This window comes from Corythoichthys intestinalis, chromosome 3 (assembly GCF_030265065.1).
Source record: "Corythoichthys intestinalis isolate RoL2023-P3 chromosome 3, ASM3026506v1, whole genome shotgun sequence".
NCBI lineage: Eukaryota > Metazoa > Chordata > Actinopteri > Syngnathiformes > Syngnathidae > Corythoichthys > Corythoichthys intestinalis.
In genome coordinates, this window is record NC_080397.1 from 11,703,935 (window position 1) to 11,723,627 (window position 19,693).

Consider the following 19,693-nt stretch of genomic DNA (forward strand, 5'->3'; position numbering starts at 1 on the left):
CTCTCTCATTGTTTACTACTTCTATCTATATGTTGTATCCATAATAGATACAAACGTGTACTTGGTACTGAAATATCCGTAAGCTACTGCCTTTCACATTGTTTGCTACAAGTAAACTACCTTTTCAAAATCTGGAGCTTTCAGTCGATACAAAACTGCTGCCAATGTCACAGAAACAATGACACTCTGTTTGACAAAAAACAAGTTACCTGACACCAATGAATATTGGTTTCTGTTTTTTGCTTTTTGAAGTATCAGTCAAGGGAAAAAAATCACTCTAACATGATTTAAAATAAATCATTTCAATTTTAAATAAAAGAATTTAAAATAAATGGCTTTTTTAAAAAATGGAATCCAACACAAAAAAATGCATGCAAAGTATATTTATTTTACTTTTAATTACCTTTTTTTGTTAACATACATTTTTTTTATGTCTCCAAAGCAAACTTTCAGTTAAAATGAGACCTCTTTGCAATAAAAGTAAAAATAAATATATATTTGACTTTAATTAAAGTTAAAATGTATTGGCTATGATAATATGATAATCTGATTATATCATAATTGCAGTTTTTCTAAAGTAACTCAAAATGAGGCACAACCTTGTTTGGCAGCGTTATATTAACTCTTCATTGGCTGATCATTCACTACCAGCATTTGTGCATATAGGCATTTGTTCATTTTTTGCGCTCCTCAATCTGCTCCACTTCGCTGGACTCGTCCACCACTTTGCCATTGATCATGGTCTGAGTGACCACCTTGACGATCTTCCTGGTGCGGACATCGGGCTCTTCTAGGAGGGAACAACATGATAAACTGCAATGAAGTCACATGACTACATCGATTTTTCAATGGAATTCGTTTTTCAACTCATAATTTTCATTCATTAAAAATAAAATATGAGATATTTTTACAGCTACTAACTCTTTCACTGTCATTGATGATGATAGACATCCGATTGAATTTAAGTAGACGCAAGTAGACGTCCAATCCAATTGAACTGGGAGGTTATTCGTTCATTCGCTTCATTCCCAGTTCAAATAAAGTGGATGTCTGTTGCAGTCAATGGCGGACAAGGAGTTAAAATGTAGTCAAAGAGGGGGAAAAAAATAACACTTGTGGAAAAACAATAGAACCAAAATATTAAATATAACATGTTTTAAATGTTAAAATAGAATTCAATATTTGACTTGACATATATTGTATATGTATCAAATAGCAGCAGTGATTTTAATAAAACATGGTGTATATGCATAAAAGATAAACCATTTTAAATCAAAATGTAATGATACAATGTACCATCACCATAGACATAGCGATCGATATATTTATTCAAAATTTTTTAATCCCACGCCATGAAAATGAGTGACTTCCTGGATTGACGAAGAATGTGAATGTGACTTAAGTGGGCTAATCATCTTCAGTATGCAGCCAATACTACAGTCAAGCTACGTGTTTATATTATGTCAAATACTGGGATCATGGCACACGTTTTAAAAAGGAAGTGGCTTGAATTTTGTGGGTGACAATGCTCCCTGTCCACTGAGAAGGCCACTCGGCCGACGACCGGCAGCTTGTCATACACCATGGTCATGTCCATCCCCTTGGTCCTGTTCCTGTTGCCACCAATAGCCCACGGCCAGCCCCCCGCTCCGACGTCGGCCAGTTTGTCCACCAAGAATGCGCCGTTTTTGGCGTTCATTCCCTACTCTACCATAGACTTCATAACTATTGACGGGCCGCGGGGCCCATTAATAGCAGCAGTGATTTTTTTTTAAAAAACACGGTGTACATGCATAAAAGATAAACCATTTTAAATCAAAATGTAATGATACAATGTACCATCACCATAGACTTCATAACTATTGACGGGGTGCGGGGCCCATTAATAGTCGGCCTGCATTGTTGGCGTGACTGTCAAATCTGACCGAGTGGAATAACAAAGAGCTTTTTCTGTTAAAAATTCTTGTGAATAAATGCTTAAATCCCCGAATTATAGATATGAACGTAAAACAGTCTTGATTCTTTGTTAAAAGAGCAAAAAAAGGGGTAGTTAGCATTTATTTTATAAATATGTTGAAGAATGATGCTAGTCTGTCAGTCAATGTGGCAGCCGCCATTTTTAAACAGAGCTTTTCCATTGAAAATTCTTGTGAATAAATGCTTCAATCCCCGAATTCTTTATAAATATGAACGTAAAACAGCCTCGATTCTTTGTTAAAAGAGCAAAAAAAACGGGTAGTTAGCATTTATTTTATGTAAAGACATTGAAGAATGATGCTAGTCTGTTAGTCAATGTGGCGGCCGCCATTTGCAAACAACAAGAGCTTTTCCGGTGAAAATTCTTGTGATTAAATGCTTGAATCCCCGAATTCTTTATAGATATGAATGTAAAACAGTCTCGATTCTTTATTAAAAGAGCAAAAAAACGGGCAGTAACGCATCTATTTTACGTAAATATGTCGAAGAATGACGCCAATGCCGTAGCGGTTCCCATTCTCCCATTGATTTTTTTCACAACGTTTCAAAATGCTTGCATGGTAAGAAAAATATAATAATTACCTTGAATCCCCGAACAAATCACTCCTGAGACAATCTTTCCTGTCTGTATGCAGTACAGCTTTCGTACTTTTTAAATCCGGTGTGCTAAAATCCTACATGTTTCTTTTTACTCGGCGACCGACTGGGAATAACTGAAGCGGACTTCAGGGCGGCCCCCTCCTTAAAGGTGTTGCGCGGTGATATTTAATTATGGCATAAGTAGATTAATGTAAGTTATAGTATTGCAAAAAATATTTTATTATCCAAACTATAATTTATAGAGGCAGCGTGGTGGCAGAGTGGTTTGCATGTTTGCCTCACAGTTCTGAAGTGTTTAATTCCAAATAATCCAAAAAACATGCATGGTATGCTGACTGTTCAGACTATTAAATTCTCCATCGGTGTAATTGTGAGTGTAGATCACAGGTGTCAAACCGATTCCAGAAAGGGCCAAGTGGGTGCAGGTTTGCTTTTCAACCAATGAAGAGGACACCTTTTCACCAATCAGATCTTTTACATGTGTAATAAGTTAAACTTTGTCTGGTGCTGCTTGTTTCAATAGGAAGTTCATTGGTTAAACTCTGCACGGTATCGGTTGGAACAAAATCCAGCACCAACTTGGCCCTTTCTGGAATCAGTTTGACACCTGTGGTGTGGATGGTTGTTTGTCAATGTATGTCCTGCAGTTGGCTAGCAAACAGTTCAGGGTTTGCCCTGCCTCCTGCCCATATTTAGCTGGCCCTTGTGTGAATAAGCAGTAGGGAGGATGAATGAAAATGAATAATTAGCAGTTGTAGAAGTATGTATCTTTGATGTGAAGCAATTTTGTGACTTACTTTTAGGAGGTGGCGCTATTTCTTTCACCCTGTGGGACGGGGAATAAGACAGTCAGAAGCATTCAGTGCTGCCATCCTTAAAGTGCCTATGACAGCAAAAAGCATGTATATTTCATATTTCATACGGTATTTTATGATCCATAAATGAAATGGACCGCTTGGATGTGTGTGGAAGCGATCGATATATTTATTCAAAATTTTTTAATCCCACGCCATGAAAATGAGTGACTTCCTGGATTGATGAAGAATGTGAATGTGACTTCAGTGGGCTAATCATCTTCAGTATGCAGCCAGTACTACAGTCAAGGTACGTGTTTATATTATGTCAAATACTGGGATCATGGCACACGTTTTAAAAAGGAAGTGGCTTGAATTTTGTGGGTGACAATGCTCCCTGTCCACTGAGAAGGCCACTCGGCCGACGACCGGCAGCTTGTCATACACCATGGTCATGTCCATCCCCTTGGTCCTGTTCCTGTTGCCACCAATAGCCCACGGCCAGCCCCCCGCTCCGACGTCGGCCAGTTTGTCCACCAAGAATGCGCCATTTTTTGCTTTCATTCCCTACTCTCCACTCTCTGCCTGCCCGCCGCAGCAGCACAACAAGCTGTAACTTGCTAACCGCCAGGAGCTTGCTGATCGGTGAAGACAACCAACCCCGTCGCCGTGTGTGACATGAGTCAGGATAGTTTTGTGTGATTTTTCGTTTTCAAAAGGCGAGAATAAGACTTGGAAAAGCTGCTCGGTTCGGGTTTGCATGTCGGCTGGCTGTTACGCCCGAAGCCGGGGCAGGGAAATGACAAAAGCTGGACTAACTCCAGTGGCGTAACATACCGTTCCGGAAAGGAAGAAGTAGGCAGTTTTGACTGTTATGCAGTAATTTTGCTCTGTTGTACTGAATAAATCCATTTTTAATATTTCATAGTCCATTTAGCACTGGACTGTTATTTGTCATGACCATACCATTTATTTAGCAATTGGGGAAAAATACTTCGATAAAAAGAATATCCTGTAAAGATATTGGAGTAGAGAGATTGAAACAATCATGACATTTTGCTGCTCTCTGTGGCATTTTCCTCATTCTGAATCTTCCCCCTCAATGGGCTGAATTTTAAATCAGATGAAATCTGTACCCTGCCAACGTTATCATCCAGCTGGGGACGCTAGAGCGCTATAATGACAGGCGGGGCTAAACGGCTGATTAAAAGACCTAATTTCTTGTCATCCCGTTGCCAAATTGTTGTATATAGTTGAATCGTCTCAAAATATGATTCTAATTCACAAAATATTGCTATTTAAGACTGTTTTATTGCTGTCACAGGCATTTTAACATAGCATTATGGTTAAAGCACTCCCTTACATTTCCTCTCCTTCCAGCAGCTTCCGATAGGTGGCGATCTCCATCTCCAAGTTCTGCTTGATGCGCAGCAACTGCTCATAGTCGCTCTTGTGGCGCTGCATGTCTAGGCGCAGCTGCGACAGCTCGTCCTCCAGCTGCACCAGGGTCCCCTGCAGACGCTCCATTTCTGCCGAGTACTTGTGAGCCGTCTCCCCCAGGTTGCCCTCCAGCACGCTCGCCTGACAAAGCGCACCAGCCGCTTATGTACGTATTCACTTAGATGTGTACTGTGACATTGTTCAAATGGAAGATTAGTGTTGGGCAGTTGGGGGGAAAAATCACAGTATGGACCATTATTAGACCCCCGATAATGATATGCCATGCTTTAGGATATTTTAATTATTTACGGAAAAAACGTTTGCAAAGAAAAAAAACATAATCATTATGTGTTTGTCTTTGTTAATGGGTGAGTCTTTCCCAATTTTGTAATGGATCAGGATCGAACCCTCCGTAAGCCACTCATATAACTCATTGAACTGAGTGTTCATTTGCCCCCATCTCAGTCAAAATGGAAGTGGACATCTAGCGCCATTTATGGCAGCCAATGAGTCAACATACTGTAGACACTTGTCTAGTGCAGGGGTCCCCAACCGTTTTTGCACCATGGACCGTTGTGATTTGGGTCTTTTTCTCACGGACCGGTGTTCTGTCAAATTTTTCACCCTTGTAAAATTTTGCTCCCAAAGCTTTTGTGGCGGTGAAAAAAAGCCCTCTTTTATATTCAGTTGGACTCTCAATATTATCCAACAGTGCTAAAAAACTATTTACATCATAAACATACATGTGCAACACGAAAATGGCGTAAATTAATGCTTAACGAGACGGCGAAGTCGTTAAGTGAGAGAGCTGCGTGAAGTTGTTGTGTGTAGCTAACATGGCAAAGATAAGTTAATATTCCTTTCTTTAAAGAAAGTTTATAGTGTGTACTGTACTTTGGAATCGCTGCATTCGCGGTCATTTTTAACGTTACGAGCATGCCAAATTTGTCAGAACACCGGCAATGTGCGGCAGTAAAATACAGCAAATATAAAATAATATTTGTTTTTAGCCCCGTCGTGTTAAGTGCAGGGAAAATACAACTCACCCGCTGAATCAATGGGAGGCCTGAGCTTGTTTCATTGAGACGAGATGGTCCCGAGATAGGAGAGTGAGAGAAGCCCGCTTTACAAAGATATGATGTTGGAAATTGTAGCACAGTTTTCAGTGCTCTCCTAGCGTTGTCGAGATATTCCGAAATGACTTTAATCCAGATACTCGGTAGAGTTGTTGTCTCAAATGTACGACATGCTTGAATCACTCGGTTTATTCACATACGGGTCACAAATCCACTCCTTCGCAGTTCGTTGGTCTTAAGTGATTGGGAAGTAGCATAGATTTTGTTTTCTTCGAGGTTGTAGGCTCATCTTCTGGCTCGTCAGGTTCCCTTTTCCTCGTAAAAAATCTTTCCAAAGATGTCTGTTTTTCAGTCATTCTAGTGTGGGGGCTAATTATTTGCGGGAACAAATGTGATGGGCGACGACCTACGTCATACGTTATTATCGAGGCCAAAAGCACATAGATATACAAAACAAGATGTACTGCTAACAGTCCAATCAATGGATTTCTATGACGACATCCTGCCCTGTAGTTGTATATCTAGAGTAGACAGGGATATTGGTGTGTTAGTGGTTATTGGTGGGATGACGTGGCTCAGTGGTGGAGTAGTTGTCCCCCAGCTCAGAGGTTGGGGGTTCGATTCTCCACCCTGATGAACTTGCCTAAGTATCCTTGAGCAAGATACTGAACCTGTGTCAGCAGTAGGTTGATGGCAAAGTAGTGTAAAGCAGTTTGATTACCTTTAGAGGTAGAAAAGCGCTATACAAGTATAACACCATTTAAGCGGCACAGGCCAAAGTCAATCGGCCAGAATGCAGTCGTTAATAAATTATTTATTATTTCTGCGTGGCCCGGTACCAAATGCGCCACGGACCGGTTACCATTTACCGGTCTGCGGCCCGGTCGTTAGGGACCCCTGGTGGAACAGTTTGGTAGCAAACATTTGGTTCCTTGTTTAAACTGTGACATCTTTTTAAAGTGACCGATTCTTGGCAGAAGCATATTGATATTTCATTGGGTATATATTGTCACACCCCTACCGTCAGTGTCACCTAAAGAGTTAAATGAGTGCCATATCACGGGGTTAACTCATCGGCTGCTGCAAACTGTGGTATACTACATGAACCAGAGTTGCTTTAAAATGAAACCAATAACTGGCACATTCGAACTGGAACGCTCAATATTTTAAAGAATTATTCAGTATACTCAGCTGTGGTCATTTATTGTCCTATAATCAATCATTTTGACAATGTACATTAGCACCATATAAACGTGACATAGATACCATGCGAACTGTAAATTGGTGTTCCAAAGAGACTCATAAAGTGCAGTGTTTGCCCAGCACAAACACCTTGTTAATCACAATGATATCATTGTGATGGCAGTTGTTGTCACGTCTCTTTACTGAGAGGTGAACAGTGACGAAGGCTCCATTCAAACCGCAGGGTGTAATCCTCAATTGGGGGCGATACTTCTGATTTTTTGGTATAGCCATTCATATAGCAAAAACATGCAACTTAGTGTGAAGAGAATGTGTCCGTCTCTGCATATCCTTATCCCAGCAAAACAGGAATATGATAAATCACCACACAACACAAGCGTATGGTGCAATTAAACAGTTGACTCATTGGTTGATGGTGACAGATATCCATTCCATTTCAACTTGGAGGGCTGACAGTGAAGGATCATGTTTTAGTGTTTTAAAGGTCATGTTTTAATGAGGAGAAAAAGTATTAACAATTTTTAGACCTGGCATCCATACTAGACATCAAATTTTGGGTCATGTAGACCACAACTGACCCACTTGGCCGACAAAGGATTAACACACGGGCTGTTAGTGTTGTTACCTGCTTGCGAAGACTATCCAACTCCACCTCCAGCGCCTGCAGGAAACGGCGCCGCTCGCTCAATTCGCCTTGAGCGCAGCGGAGTGCCTCATTGCTCTCCTTGACCTCGGACTGCACCGCGTCTAGCTGTGCGCGTGAGCGGGAAAATCATTAAAAAAATACTTTGGTGCCAGGTTGGAGCGTCTGTATGTTCTGTGCCGTGAAGAGGCGTCGACTAGTGGGTATGTTGCCTGAGTGTCTAGGTGTGAGTCGTGATCTCCAGCAGAAGTAGTGCCTATAAACTGACCTTCTTGAGGTACCAGGCCTCAGCCTCCTCCTTATTCTTGCGCGCGATGCCTTCGTACTGGACCCTCAGCTCGGCCATGACGGCGCCCAGATCGGGGCCCTGAGCTGCGTCCACCTCCACGTTCAGCTGCTCGTTGGCCAAGCGTGCCTTCAGGGAGCTCTTCTCCTGCAATTACCAAACACAACAACCAGCGGATAATTTCAATTTGCCATCAGTCACTTTAGCAGACAAAACTAATCACTTTTTTTTTTTTTTTTTTAAGTCACTGCTCAAGCACACTTTTACAACAAATTTGAGGACCTTTTATTTTGAAGATTAACCTTGAAACCAATTATAGTGATTTAGAATTTCCTATCATGTTTTAGCCCAAAGAATACACACATACTGATGCCACACACATGGATACTGGAATGCTTGAAGCTGTATAACATCAACAGGACACTAAGGACCTTCATCCAGAACTCGATGGGGCTGTGGAAGACAACTCTAGAAGCCAACTCGAAGCCAGTTGCACATGTGAGCATCAAATGCGGTATCTACCAAGGAGATGCTCTGTCACCCCTGCTGTTCTGCATAGGCCTAAACCCCCTCAGCCAGATCATCACCAAGAGTGGTTTCGGGTACCGGTTCCGAAGTGGAACAACCATCAGTCACCTCCTCTACATGGATGACATCAAGCTGTATGCCAAGAACGAGCGTGACATCGACTCCCTGATCCACGAGAATATACAGCAATGACATCGGGATGTCATTCGGACTAGATAAGTGTGGGCGAATGGTATCCAGAAGAAGGAGGGTGATCTCAACTGAAGGGGCTGAACTACCTGAAGGCAACATAACAGATGTGCAGGACAGCTACAAATACCTGGGGATCCTACAAGCAAATGGAAACCATGAGGAAGCAACTAGAAGGTATGCCACAACCAAATACCTACAGAGGGTGATGCAGGTCCTCAAGAGTCAGCTGAATGGCAAGAATAAGATCCAGGCCATTAACAGCTATGCCCTACCAGTAATCAGATACCCTGCTGGCATCGTATCCTGGCCACTGGAAGAGATGCAGGCTTACGACATCAAGACAAGGAAGCTCCTTACAATGCACGGAGGGTTTCACCCTAAGTCCAGCATCCTGAGGCTCTACACAAAGTGGAAAGAGGGAGGCCGAAGACTAGTGAGCATCAGAGCCACTATCCAGGAGGAAACTACATCCCTCCAAGAGTACATCACGAAAATGGCACCCAGTGATGACCTACACGGTGAATGCCTCAGGCAATAGAAGCCCAATAAGGAGGAGGACACTGAGGAGCTATCATGGAAGGACAAGCCCCTGCATGGTGTGTACCACCGACAAATTGAGGAGGTAGCTGACATGGGAAAAACATACCAGTGGCTGGAAAAGGCCGGACTGAAAGACAACACGGAGGCACTGATCATGGCAGCACAAGAACAGGCCCTTAACACAAGAGCAATAGAGGCCGGGGTCTATCACACCAGACAGGACCCTAGGTGCAGGCTATGCAAAGAGGCCCCTGAGAGTCCAGCACATCACAGCAGGGTGTAAGATGCTAGCAGGCAAGGCATACATGTAACGACATAACCAGGTAGCAGGCATAGTGTACAGGAACATCCGTGCCGAGTACTGACTGGAGACCCCGGAGTCAAAATGGGAGACACCTCCGAAGGTGGTCGAGAACAACCGAGCCAAGATCCTGTGGGACTTCCAGATCCAGACGGACAAACTGGTGATGGCCAACCAGCCTGACATAGTGGTGGTGGATAAACATCAGAAGATTGCTGCAGAGATTGAAGAGGTGGGGTCGTCATTCCCACCACCATGCTTGACTGTAGGCATGACCTACTTATCTTTGTACCTTCACCTGATCGCCGCCGAACATGCTTGAGACCATCGGAACCAAACAAATTAATCTTCGTCTCATCAGATCATAGGACATGGTTCCAGTAATCCATGTGCTTTGGTGACATGTCTTCGGCAAACTGTTTGCGGGATTTCTTGTATACGGTCTTCAGAAGAGGCTTCCTCCTGGGGTGACAGCCATGCACACCAATTGGATGTAGAGTACGGCATATGGTCTGAGCACAAATAGGCTGACCCCCACCTCTTCAATCTCTGCAGCAATGCTGACAGCACTCCTATAACGAGTCACATGACATTTTGGAAGGAAAATGACAAGCAGTACTCAATTTGGACAACTAGGGATGTACGTAGTTCCCATGCGGTGTATTCACTTTTGTTGCCATGGATTTAGATATTAATGGCTGTATTTTGAGTTATTTTGAGGGGAAAATAAATCAATTTTATTATATAAGCTGCACACAGACTAAACATAAACAAAAAGCGTCTCATACAAAAAATAGAACATTTCGCTTACTAACATAATATGTACATTCTTTACAACAACCATACTTACGGACAAATCTTGTCCAAGGATCATATAAGCACAACATTACAACGTAGGCGTCAGCCCGAGACGTCGTGCAGCCATATTAAACTGGCAAGAAAAAAAATAAACCATGTCGCAAAGCGACCACAAGAGTTCGCTGTTAGACAGCACAAAAAGCCTGCTGTAAAACTTACCAAAAGGCAGAATACTGTCTGAGCGGGACATGTGCGTTAATTGCGTTAAATATTTTAACGCGATTAATTAAAAAAAATAATTACCGCGCGTTAACGCGATAATTTTGACAGCCCTTATATATATATGTATATATATATATATATATATATATATATATATATATATATATACATATTTATAACCCATTGGCTGTCATTGACAGCAGCAGATGTCCAATCCATTTTGAACGCGACTCGAAATTGGGTGTCTGCCTTCAATGCTGAAATATGGACATTCAAAGGCAATCCTCCCTATTTATATTAATTCTGTGTCGATTGTTTTCAGTGGGAGGCAATGAGTTAATATTACAATTCACAAATATAGAAGATTTAAAGTTACTGTTGATTGTTCTTTGAATATATATTTTCTCAAAAAACAAACAAAAAAAAACAACAACAAAAAAAGCCCCATCTAATTGCATAACAAAACATAATCTGCAAGCTATTTATCTTTAAGGGCAATATTGTAAATGGGTATAAAATAATGTTTTCCTCTTTGGTAATCATAGTTTTTGATGTATTAGATCTATTTATACATATATACATATATATTTTTTCTTAAAAAAATACTTTTTACAAAGTAATTTAATTTTTTTTATTTTTTTATTTTGCATACGTGCACATTTTTTTCTTTTCGAGGAAACCTTTTTATTGGGGGTGAAACCTGAATTTTTATTATTATTTTTTTTATAAAGCCTCTTAGTTGCGAAACTATTTTGCTTTTTCTTTTTTAAAGAATTGCCTTCAAGAGTAATAGTGGAAAAAAGGGGTTGAATCATTATTTTGGTTATAGATGATAAAAATAAGCAATTCATTGAAAATATGTACTGACAAGTTTTTTTGTCCCAAAGCCCAAAGTTTCACTGTAAGATACACATCCTGGACACAACACGTGTACCGCCCTTCCATGTTGGAGGCTGATTGGTCCCCGGGCAGTTCTTCTTACTTTTGTCTTTTTGAAGGTGTGCCTGTACACACTTAATGTTTTTCAAGTCTGTTTAAACAAGGTAGCTTTGTTCACAGCTACCAGTACCTTTTGTAAGTTACGGTCGATCAGACAGTCAAAATAAACACTTTATGAAGGCTTATGCTGTTGACGACTAAAAGGAGACACAACATTAAAATTTGAAAGGTGCGTGTATTTTGACTCATTGTCTGCCATTAACAGCACTAGATGTGATAAACTCATTTATTAAAACTCATTTAAATTCTCAGCAGAAGAAAAATGAAAGGAGCCACATGATTGGATGTCTATCATCGTCAAAACCTGCGAAAGAGTTAATTATTTTTCTTTTACGATATATTCAACAATGTGTGACATTATTTCTTCATTATTTAGATAAAAATTATATACAATTATAGATATAAATTCCCCTTATGTTTGTAAGAAGGGATTCAATTTTCGGGTAATGACCTGTAAAAGGTCCTCGTGGTCAGAAAAGTCTAAAAATACACTTGAGGGCCATATTGTTGCCTGGATTTGATATATAATACACATTCTACATGATGTTTGATATCTTCATATACAATGTACATTGTTAGATTTTTATTTCAGGTTAATTTTATTTTTACTTCGTTAACCATAATTTTCAGAATATTAACCGCTACTTTTTCCCCTCATTTTGAAACCTCCAGATTATAGTCCAGTGCGGCTTATTTGTTGATTTATTGGGGTTAATAGGTAACACTTTATTTGACAACGGTGTCATAAGACCGTCATAATTATGACTATCATGAGCATTATGTCACATTCTGCTGCTGGTTAGATTTTGTTTCCGTTACAGAGTCGGTGGTGTGGGCGTTCCCATCATCGCACCTGCGGCTAGTTCCAGCAACTCAACATTAGTATATAACATCGGCGATCCAAGCCAACGTTGCCGAGATATTTGCTTGCTTTTCGCCATTTGACACCTGTACTTTCGAGGCTCGTTGGATTTGCTAGTTTATGCGTCAGCTGTTTTTTCGTTTGGCGATTCCTCTACCTTGTGCAGGTATTGAGTGTAATTATTTTGTTATCTTATTGGCTCGCTGCCCACCGCTTAGTTTAGTGTTATTTGATCGCCTTTTGTTATTCTCTCTTTTTCCGCGATCGCGTGTTTTTTGGTTGTATTAATAAACCCTTGTTACTATTCCCTCAGTTTTTGTCTGCTCTTGGGTCCAATCTTGTTTTCCGCGTTCACGGATCGTAACACATTAATGAATGCTTATAACAGAAAAGTGAGCTCATTTGCCGGATGACACTAAATGACATCTGTTATAAGCATTCATTGATGCTTATGAGTCATGACAGTGTCATGTCATAATTATGACAAGTCTAATGAGAATCCTCTGACACCGCTGTCAAATGAAGTGTTACCGGTTATTATGTTTTGGTGTAACTACCCAAGGAACAGTGAGAACACCTGCGGTTTATAGTCCGGTGCGGCTTATCTATGAACGAATGCCGTTTTTGTGTCAAATTTGGTGGGTGGCGGCTTATAGTCAGGTGTGCCTCATAGACTAAAAATTAGAGTATTTACGTAAAAAACGCATTTGCTAATAACGTATCATATGTTGAAAATCATTTACCCAAATGTCATTTTGTTCTCCGTTTTATTGTGCAAACGGAAGCGTTGTAAAAATCCTGACCTCGTCGTGGTTCTTCTTGAGGAAGTAGAGCTCCTCTTTCAGGCTATCCAAGTCTCCTCTCAGTGTGGAGATGATCTGGTCGTGGTCGGACTTGGCCCGCCTCAGAGCCTGGCAGTCGCGCTCCACCGACTGACACAAGGCGGCCTCCGCCTCCCACCTGGACACACAAAAATATTGCTGCGGCATTTTTACCAACGAGTTATCACGGGAGTTGAGCGATAAGCGTTCGCCGAGCTCCCGTAAACGGCGTAGACTGAATGGAATGTTTCAAATAGACGCCTTGTCCTGCTGTCATTTCACATGCCGACGGAAAAGTCATAATTTGTAGTACTTGGCAGTCTGGCGCTCTAACGTGAAGGCTGAAACTAGGAGTCATTGTGTGTTTGCGGGCATCTCACTTGACCCTGAAGTCGTCGGCCGCCAGCTTGGCGTTGTCGATCTCCAGCATGATGCGGGCGTTCTCCAGGGTCCTCTTCCTCACCTGAGTGAGCGAGATGTTGTGAAATTGCTTGGTTAACTCACTGTCATAGACAATGTTAGACAAATCATTTAATCATGTTTCAGTACTGAGTGCAACTGCCAACCCTCCCAGTCAAAATGAATTTGGCTTCTAGCTGTCAATGGCAGCGAAACCTGGGCAGCCACGATTAATTGATTAATCAGCAACTAATCGACTAGCAAATGAACCGACAACTATCTTGAAAGTCAATTAATGGTTTTGCGATATTCTTGAACCCAAAATTGTCCAAATTTTCCTTTTTGGGGCTTCTTAAAAGCAATTATTTTCTTTTATTGCTTTTATTATTTTTCCCCCTTTTTAATTTTTTTTTTTTTTTAAATAAAGCAGGATAAAAAGTAAATGTTATTTTGTTATCTATTTTTTGAATTGATTTAATTAAAGAAGGACAAACGTAATGTTTGTTTTCATCTATTCATGTATTTGTTTTTATTTTATTCATATTATTTAATTAAAAAAAGGGGTAATGGTAAACACCACAGTTGCATTTAAAGCATTTTAAAATAATAATGTAAGCTATCGAAACCGTTTTTTCATTAGTTTGAGTTTGAGTTCATGAGTTTTAGGCCAATATGCAAGATGCCTTTGTTATGTGAGTATTATCATTATTAAAGCATCCAGTGGTGCATCACAATACAGTTAGCCATAATATGTTAAGTCCACCACCCTATACTGTATATCCAGAGGTGGGTAGAGTAGCCAAAAATTTTACTCAAGTAATATTAGCGTTGCTTCAAAATATTATTACTCAAGTAAAAGTAAGTCATCCAAAGAATGTACTCAACTACAAAAGTATTTTGTCAGAGGAGGTAATGAGTAACATTGTGAGTAACTGCTCACGCTTTTTTTTTTTTTCAACAATTGTTTTTTTTTTCTCAGCACAAAGTTATCTATATGAAGTGTTATTATATCATAATGTACTGTAACCTATTACATAATTTTTTCCACTTTAAGCCAAAGAAAAACAAACAAAAGCATTGCATTCTGGTAAGAGAAAAAAAAATCTACAGAAATGAAGCATTATTCGTCCAAAGAGCATGAGTGCCCTCTAGTGGAGAACACATATTTCCTATTATAAAACTAAAAGGAACATATCTGTGGTTTTCCATGATCAGTCGGTGCCAAATAAAGAAATAAAGATTAAAAGCTTCGCTTTCGAGTCATGTTGACAGCGGCGCTCTGTGTCAAATACTTCATTTTATACCGTGCTTTATAGACGCCATGTGATTGAACAGGCCGACGTGATCGTAGAGCAGCAAGCTTGAGTCCGATTGGTATCATGGAATCGTGATTATTGTTGCGACGTCTCATTGGTAAAACTGGTGGAGCTACTGTTGGCGTCTCTGGCAAGAAAAAAAAGTAAAGATCTAATATTTAGATTAAAGAGGAAAATGTAACGACTTGTGTAGCCCAAAAGTAGTGGAGTAAGGGTTGCGTTTCTTCTTCACAAATCTACTTAAGTAAAAGTAAAAAGTATGTTTTAGTAAAACTACTTGTTGAAGTACAGTTTTCTCAAAAAGTTACATATGTAAAGGTAACAGAGGAAATATGACACGTCCGTACCCACTTTTGTATATATCGGTATCAGTTTGCTATCAGTATAATTTTTAGAGTTGGACAATATCGGGATGTCGGTTATTGGTGAAAAAGTCATGATTGGACAACTCTAGTAAACACTCTTTTTACTTATATTTCAATTTGAGGATTTAATAAAAAAAAGAAAAAAGCAGTGAGAATCTCTTAATTTTTTAAATCTTAAATTGTTTGATTTATTTTGTTAAAAAAAAGGAAAAATGTAAATCTTCTCTAAAACTTCTTATGAATTTTACTTTAACAAAAAACATGAGGTGAGTTATGTTTACCGGCCAAAACAAAATGCCGTGGCAGGCTGGGTCTGGTCGCCAAGCTGTCAGTTGGACGCCTGTGGTCTAACAAATTCATGTTTTGCCTATTAAAATACTTTGAGGAACCATCTCTCACATGGTTTTTTATACTAGGTGATGTTTTTCCTTTAATCTCAGTGATTCCTGATTTCAGGATAGGCTTGGTCAGGTTACGGTCTTGAACACAACACTAGTAAATTTAGGCAGCTAAATTGATGAGTAGCTAGGTAGAATTTGGTAGTGAGTTAGATAGTGAGTTTTGTAGATAAATTAGTAAATACTGTAAATAGTTTGTAGGTAGAGGTAGTTTGATGGATGTGTAGTCTGGCTAGTTCAATTGGTGAGCAAGCATTCACAGGAAGACATCGATTACTTTGGCCCAACCAAGACATACCCGAAACCACTGAGATTAAGCCAAAATCAAGACTTTGGAGAGTCAAAACCAAGACTTGGAAATTTGTCTTAATCCAAGATCGTTGTGCAGTGTCCTATCGGTATTCAATAGAAAAGTGTGCTTTATGTCTCGTTTGTAGTCCAGACCTCCTGTCCAATGGCGTGCGCCTGCGCCATCATGTTGTCCACATCGTGTCCCTTGGGCTGCCTCTCCACCATCAGCTGTTTGATCTTCAGCTCCAGCTCGGCGTTGGACCTCTCCAGAGAGCGCACCTTGTCCAGGTAGTTGGCCAGACGCTCGTTGAGCCCTTGCATTGTTTCCTTCTCGCTGGCAGCCGGCCCGTTGAGGGACAAGCCGGTGCTCAGCAGATGGAGCCCGTTGCCCACCGACACCGAGCGCGACAGGGACAGGGTGCCGGCCGTTGCCGCGGGGGCTTTGGAGCGGACCCTCACCGACGCGCTGGAGAAGGACGGCTGGCGCACAGAGTAGCTTCGCACGGACAGCGTGGACGCCATCCTTGTAGGATTTCTGCACAAATGCACCGGGGTTACAACTTTGCACTGTAATAAACAAAACTAATAAATCATTATAATTTAAAGTTTTAAGTTGAAATAACTCAAACTTGTTTGTGTTCAAGATAACTCAAGAACAAATAAAGGGATTATCAAGTTTGCCGTATATGTTGGTCATATGAAACGGAAGAAGTGATTGAATTTTGGGTCAAGAGGTCACACAGGTCATCGAAATTTTTTAATAACCTCGTAATGGATTAGCCAATTTAAATCAAATTTGCACGGTAGGTGATATGATGAGGAGGGGGGAAAAGGGTCACAGGTCATAAATACGGTAATGATTTGAAATTTGATATCTCAGAGTGTAGCTATAAATGTACTTAAATCCAGTTCACGTAAAATTTTAAATTCTTAATGCGAGTCTTACTAAATTTTGAGTTTTCGGCAATGACTTGATCATAGAAGTTTTACATCAAAACTTGAAAATTCAGGTGACTTGAATTTTTTTTTTTTTTTTTTTTTAAACAGTGTGCCTTTAAAACAAAAATCTTGACACTTTTTAAACCCTGATTTGAAATCCTATTTTGTAAACCTACTTTGAAATGGTTAGAAAAGCCTAAACTCATATTTTGAAAGCCTTTTCTGAAAACTTCATTTAAAACTAATTTACAGTAAGAACACATTTTGATTCTCAACTTTGAAATCCGAACCACTTGAAACCACAACTGTACAACCATGGCTAGAAACCCTAACCCTCTCTTAAAACCTGATTTGGGAACCCCATTTCCACTGTTTTTAAAACCCAATGCCAGGAACTCGGAAACCCAACCCTGTCTGAAAACGTTTTAAATATGGAATCCAATAAAATCCTGACCAATTAAAATAAAAAATCTTGACAAGGTTCTTTTCACTATTTTCATGGTGACACTTACGTTATTATTCAGGCTCTGGATCTGCTCACCGTTTTCCTGATGCGTCCTGGTCGTGGGAACCGTGGCAGTGCAGGTGAAAGCGGCAACGCCGGCTGGCCTCCCCGTCCCTTAGGGTGGAGACAATGAAGAGGAGGGGGATGCAACTCGACACCTTGGAGGTGGGGAAAAAAATGCTTACCCTGAACGCCACTTGAAAGAATAGTTAATTGTTTGTCAGAGTAAGTTGCTCAAAAAATGTTTTTACATTGAGCGCACAGTAACTGCTCTATAACCACCTTAAAGTTTTTCATAAATGGCATTATTGGCTGCCATTAATGGCGCGAAACGTCCAATCCATTTGGACCGGGCGGGTTGGCTTAGCCCTCCCGGTCCGAATGTATCGGACGTCTATGGCCGTCATTGGCACTGAAACATGATCATACATATTTGCAGTTGTCAGAAGAATGGCCCGACAGGACTGGGATGTGAGAAGCGGTGCCGTGACGCGGCGAACAATGGTGCCAAAGAATGAGGAGAAAGCAAAGACCCCTGGGAATTGAAGCAAAGGCGTTCCCGGCCCGGATTGGAAGACGCAGCCATGTTGGCTCGTCTATGGTTATTGACTTACATTTCCTGTAAGGTATCCGCCAACACAAAGCATTGGCCAGGCCCAAAATTGGCATTAACCTACTTACTGATGAGCTATGTTTGTATGACAACACACATCACATTAGATTATTGACTTATTTTGTTGCCAACCATGTTTATTCAATTACGGCGCAGTTATTTTAGTAATTTTTTTGCTTTGAGCTCATACTGTTAACGATAGTACTTTAATAAAAACTATCTACTATAATACTATACTACTACTGTAATACAATAAAATAAAATAATTATTAATTAAATTAATAATTAATTGAATTAATAAAATTAAATTAATGTAATAAAAATCTATTTTAGAGGATTGTATATATGAAAAATATATATTGTTAAATTAGGAAGTAAAATTTAGATTAGTTATTTGTATATACAGCATGTTTTGGAAAATTTATTGTTTTAATTAAAATGTCATCAAAATTCAATATTTAAATTTTAATGCAATGGAAATATCTGAAATAAAATTAGTTATATTTGAAAGAATTAGTAAATTTAAGGTTCCTCCCTTTTAAAAATTATTTTATATTTTGTGAATTCAATTTTTCATTTATTATTCATAATAGTTAGATAAAAATAATAAATAGATGAATAAGTAATAAAGAGGTTGTTGTTGTTGAACATGTTTTATATGTGCAGCGTATATATATATATATATATATGTATACATGTATATATGTTGCATTATAATTTAAAGAGTATTTTGATAAAAAATTAGCATTCAGATCCACATTTAACAAAGTATTTGAACTAAAATTGAATCTCAAATAATATATAAATTATGCCTATATTTTCCTTTTTTATTGAGGGAAATTAAATGAAAACGTATCTTAACACCTATGCACCTAGAATATTTTTTGCATTTAATTCTATACTGATTAATAAAAAAAAAAAAAAAAAAATTAATTATCATCCAAATTTTGATGTAATGAATATATCTTAAATAAAATAGGCTATATTTGAAATGAGAAGGGAAAATATTAGGTTCCTCATTTTTGAAAGTATTATTTCACATTTTGTAAAATTGTTATTGTCATTTATTATTCATAAATATTTTTTTAAATACGGTGTATAGAATTGCTGATAACATTGCATATGTGTATGTATTTGTAGATACAGTATTTCATTGCATTAAATTTTTAAAATTGTATAACAGTCAGATCAACACTTAACGAAGTATTTGAACTGAAAATAAATTAAATATCAAATAATATATAAATAATGTGTTTTTCCTTTTTTAAAATAAGAACTACGGTATATGAAGAAAAAATAATTTTAACAATTTTTTTTACAATTAATTTTATACTGTGTTACCCTGTGACATACCTTCAAGAAAGTCCTTTCGTGAACGTTTTTTTTTTTTTTTTAATAAATAGAAGACATACTATTCAGGTCCATTGTAAAATGATACAAACAAGTGCAATCTTTCATACATTTAAAAAAGAAACACTTGTGCGTGACATGAGACTACAGTACAGGTGGGGCATTGGCACAAAAAAAATAGTGTGCGCAGTCTCCGGGGGTGATCGTATGACCGTGACTGACTGACCTGTTTTTT

At 39.2% G+C, this 19,693-nt stretch overlaps 1 protein-coding gene across 1 annotated transcript; it reads right to left on the minus strand.

Moving 5' to 3' along the window:
• Positions 1-507: 507 nt before the first annotated feature.
• Positions 508-17,558, minus strand: LOC130913344 (keratin, type I cytoskeletal 18-B-like). The gene is made up of 9 exons (XM_057831889.1): positions 17,503-17,558; positions 16,205-16,586; positions 13,663-13,745; positions 13,265-13,421; positions 8,002-8,166; positions 7,716-7,841; positions 4,735-4,952; positions 3,375-3,403; positions 508-790 (listed from the first exon to the last, which is right to left on the minus strand). The coding sequence occupies exons 2-9, from the start codon at positions 16,571-16,573 to the stop codon at positions 675-677; spliced, it is 1,263 nt and encodes a 420-aa protein (XP_057687872.1). The 5' UTR covers positions 16,574-16,586; positions 17,503-17,558; the 3' UTR covers positions 508-674.
• Positions 17,559-19,693: the final 2,135 nt, after the last annotated feature.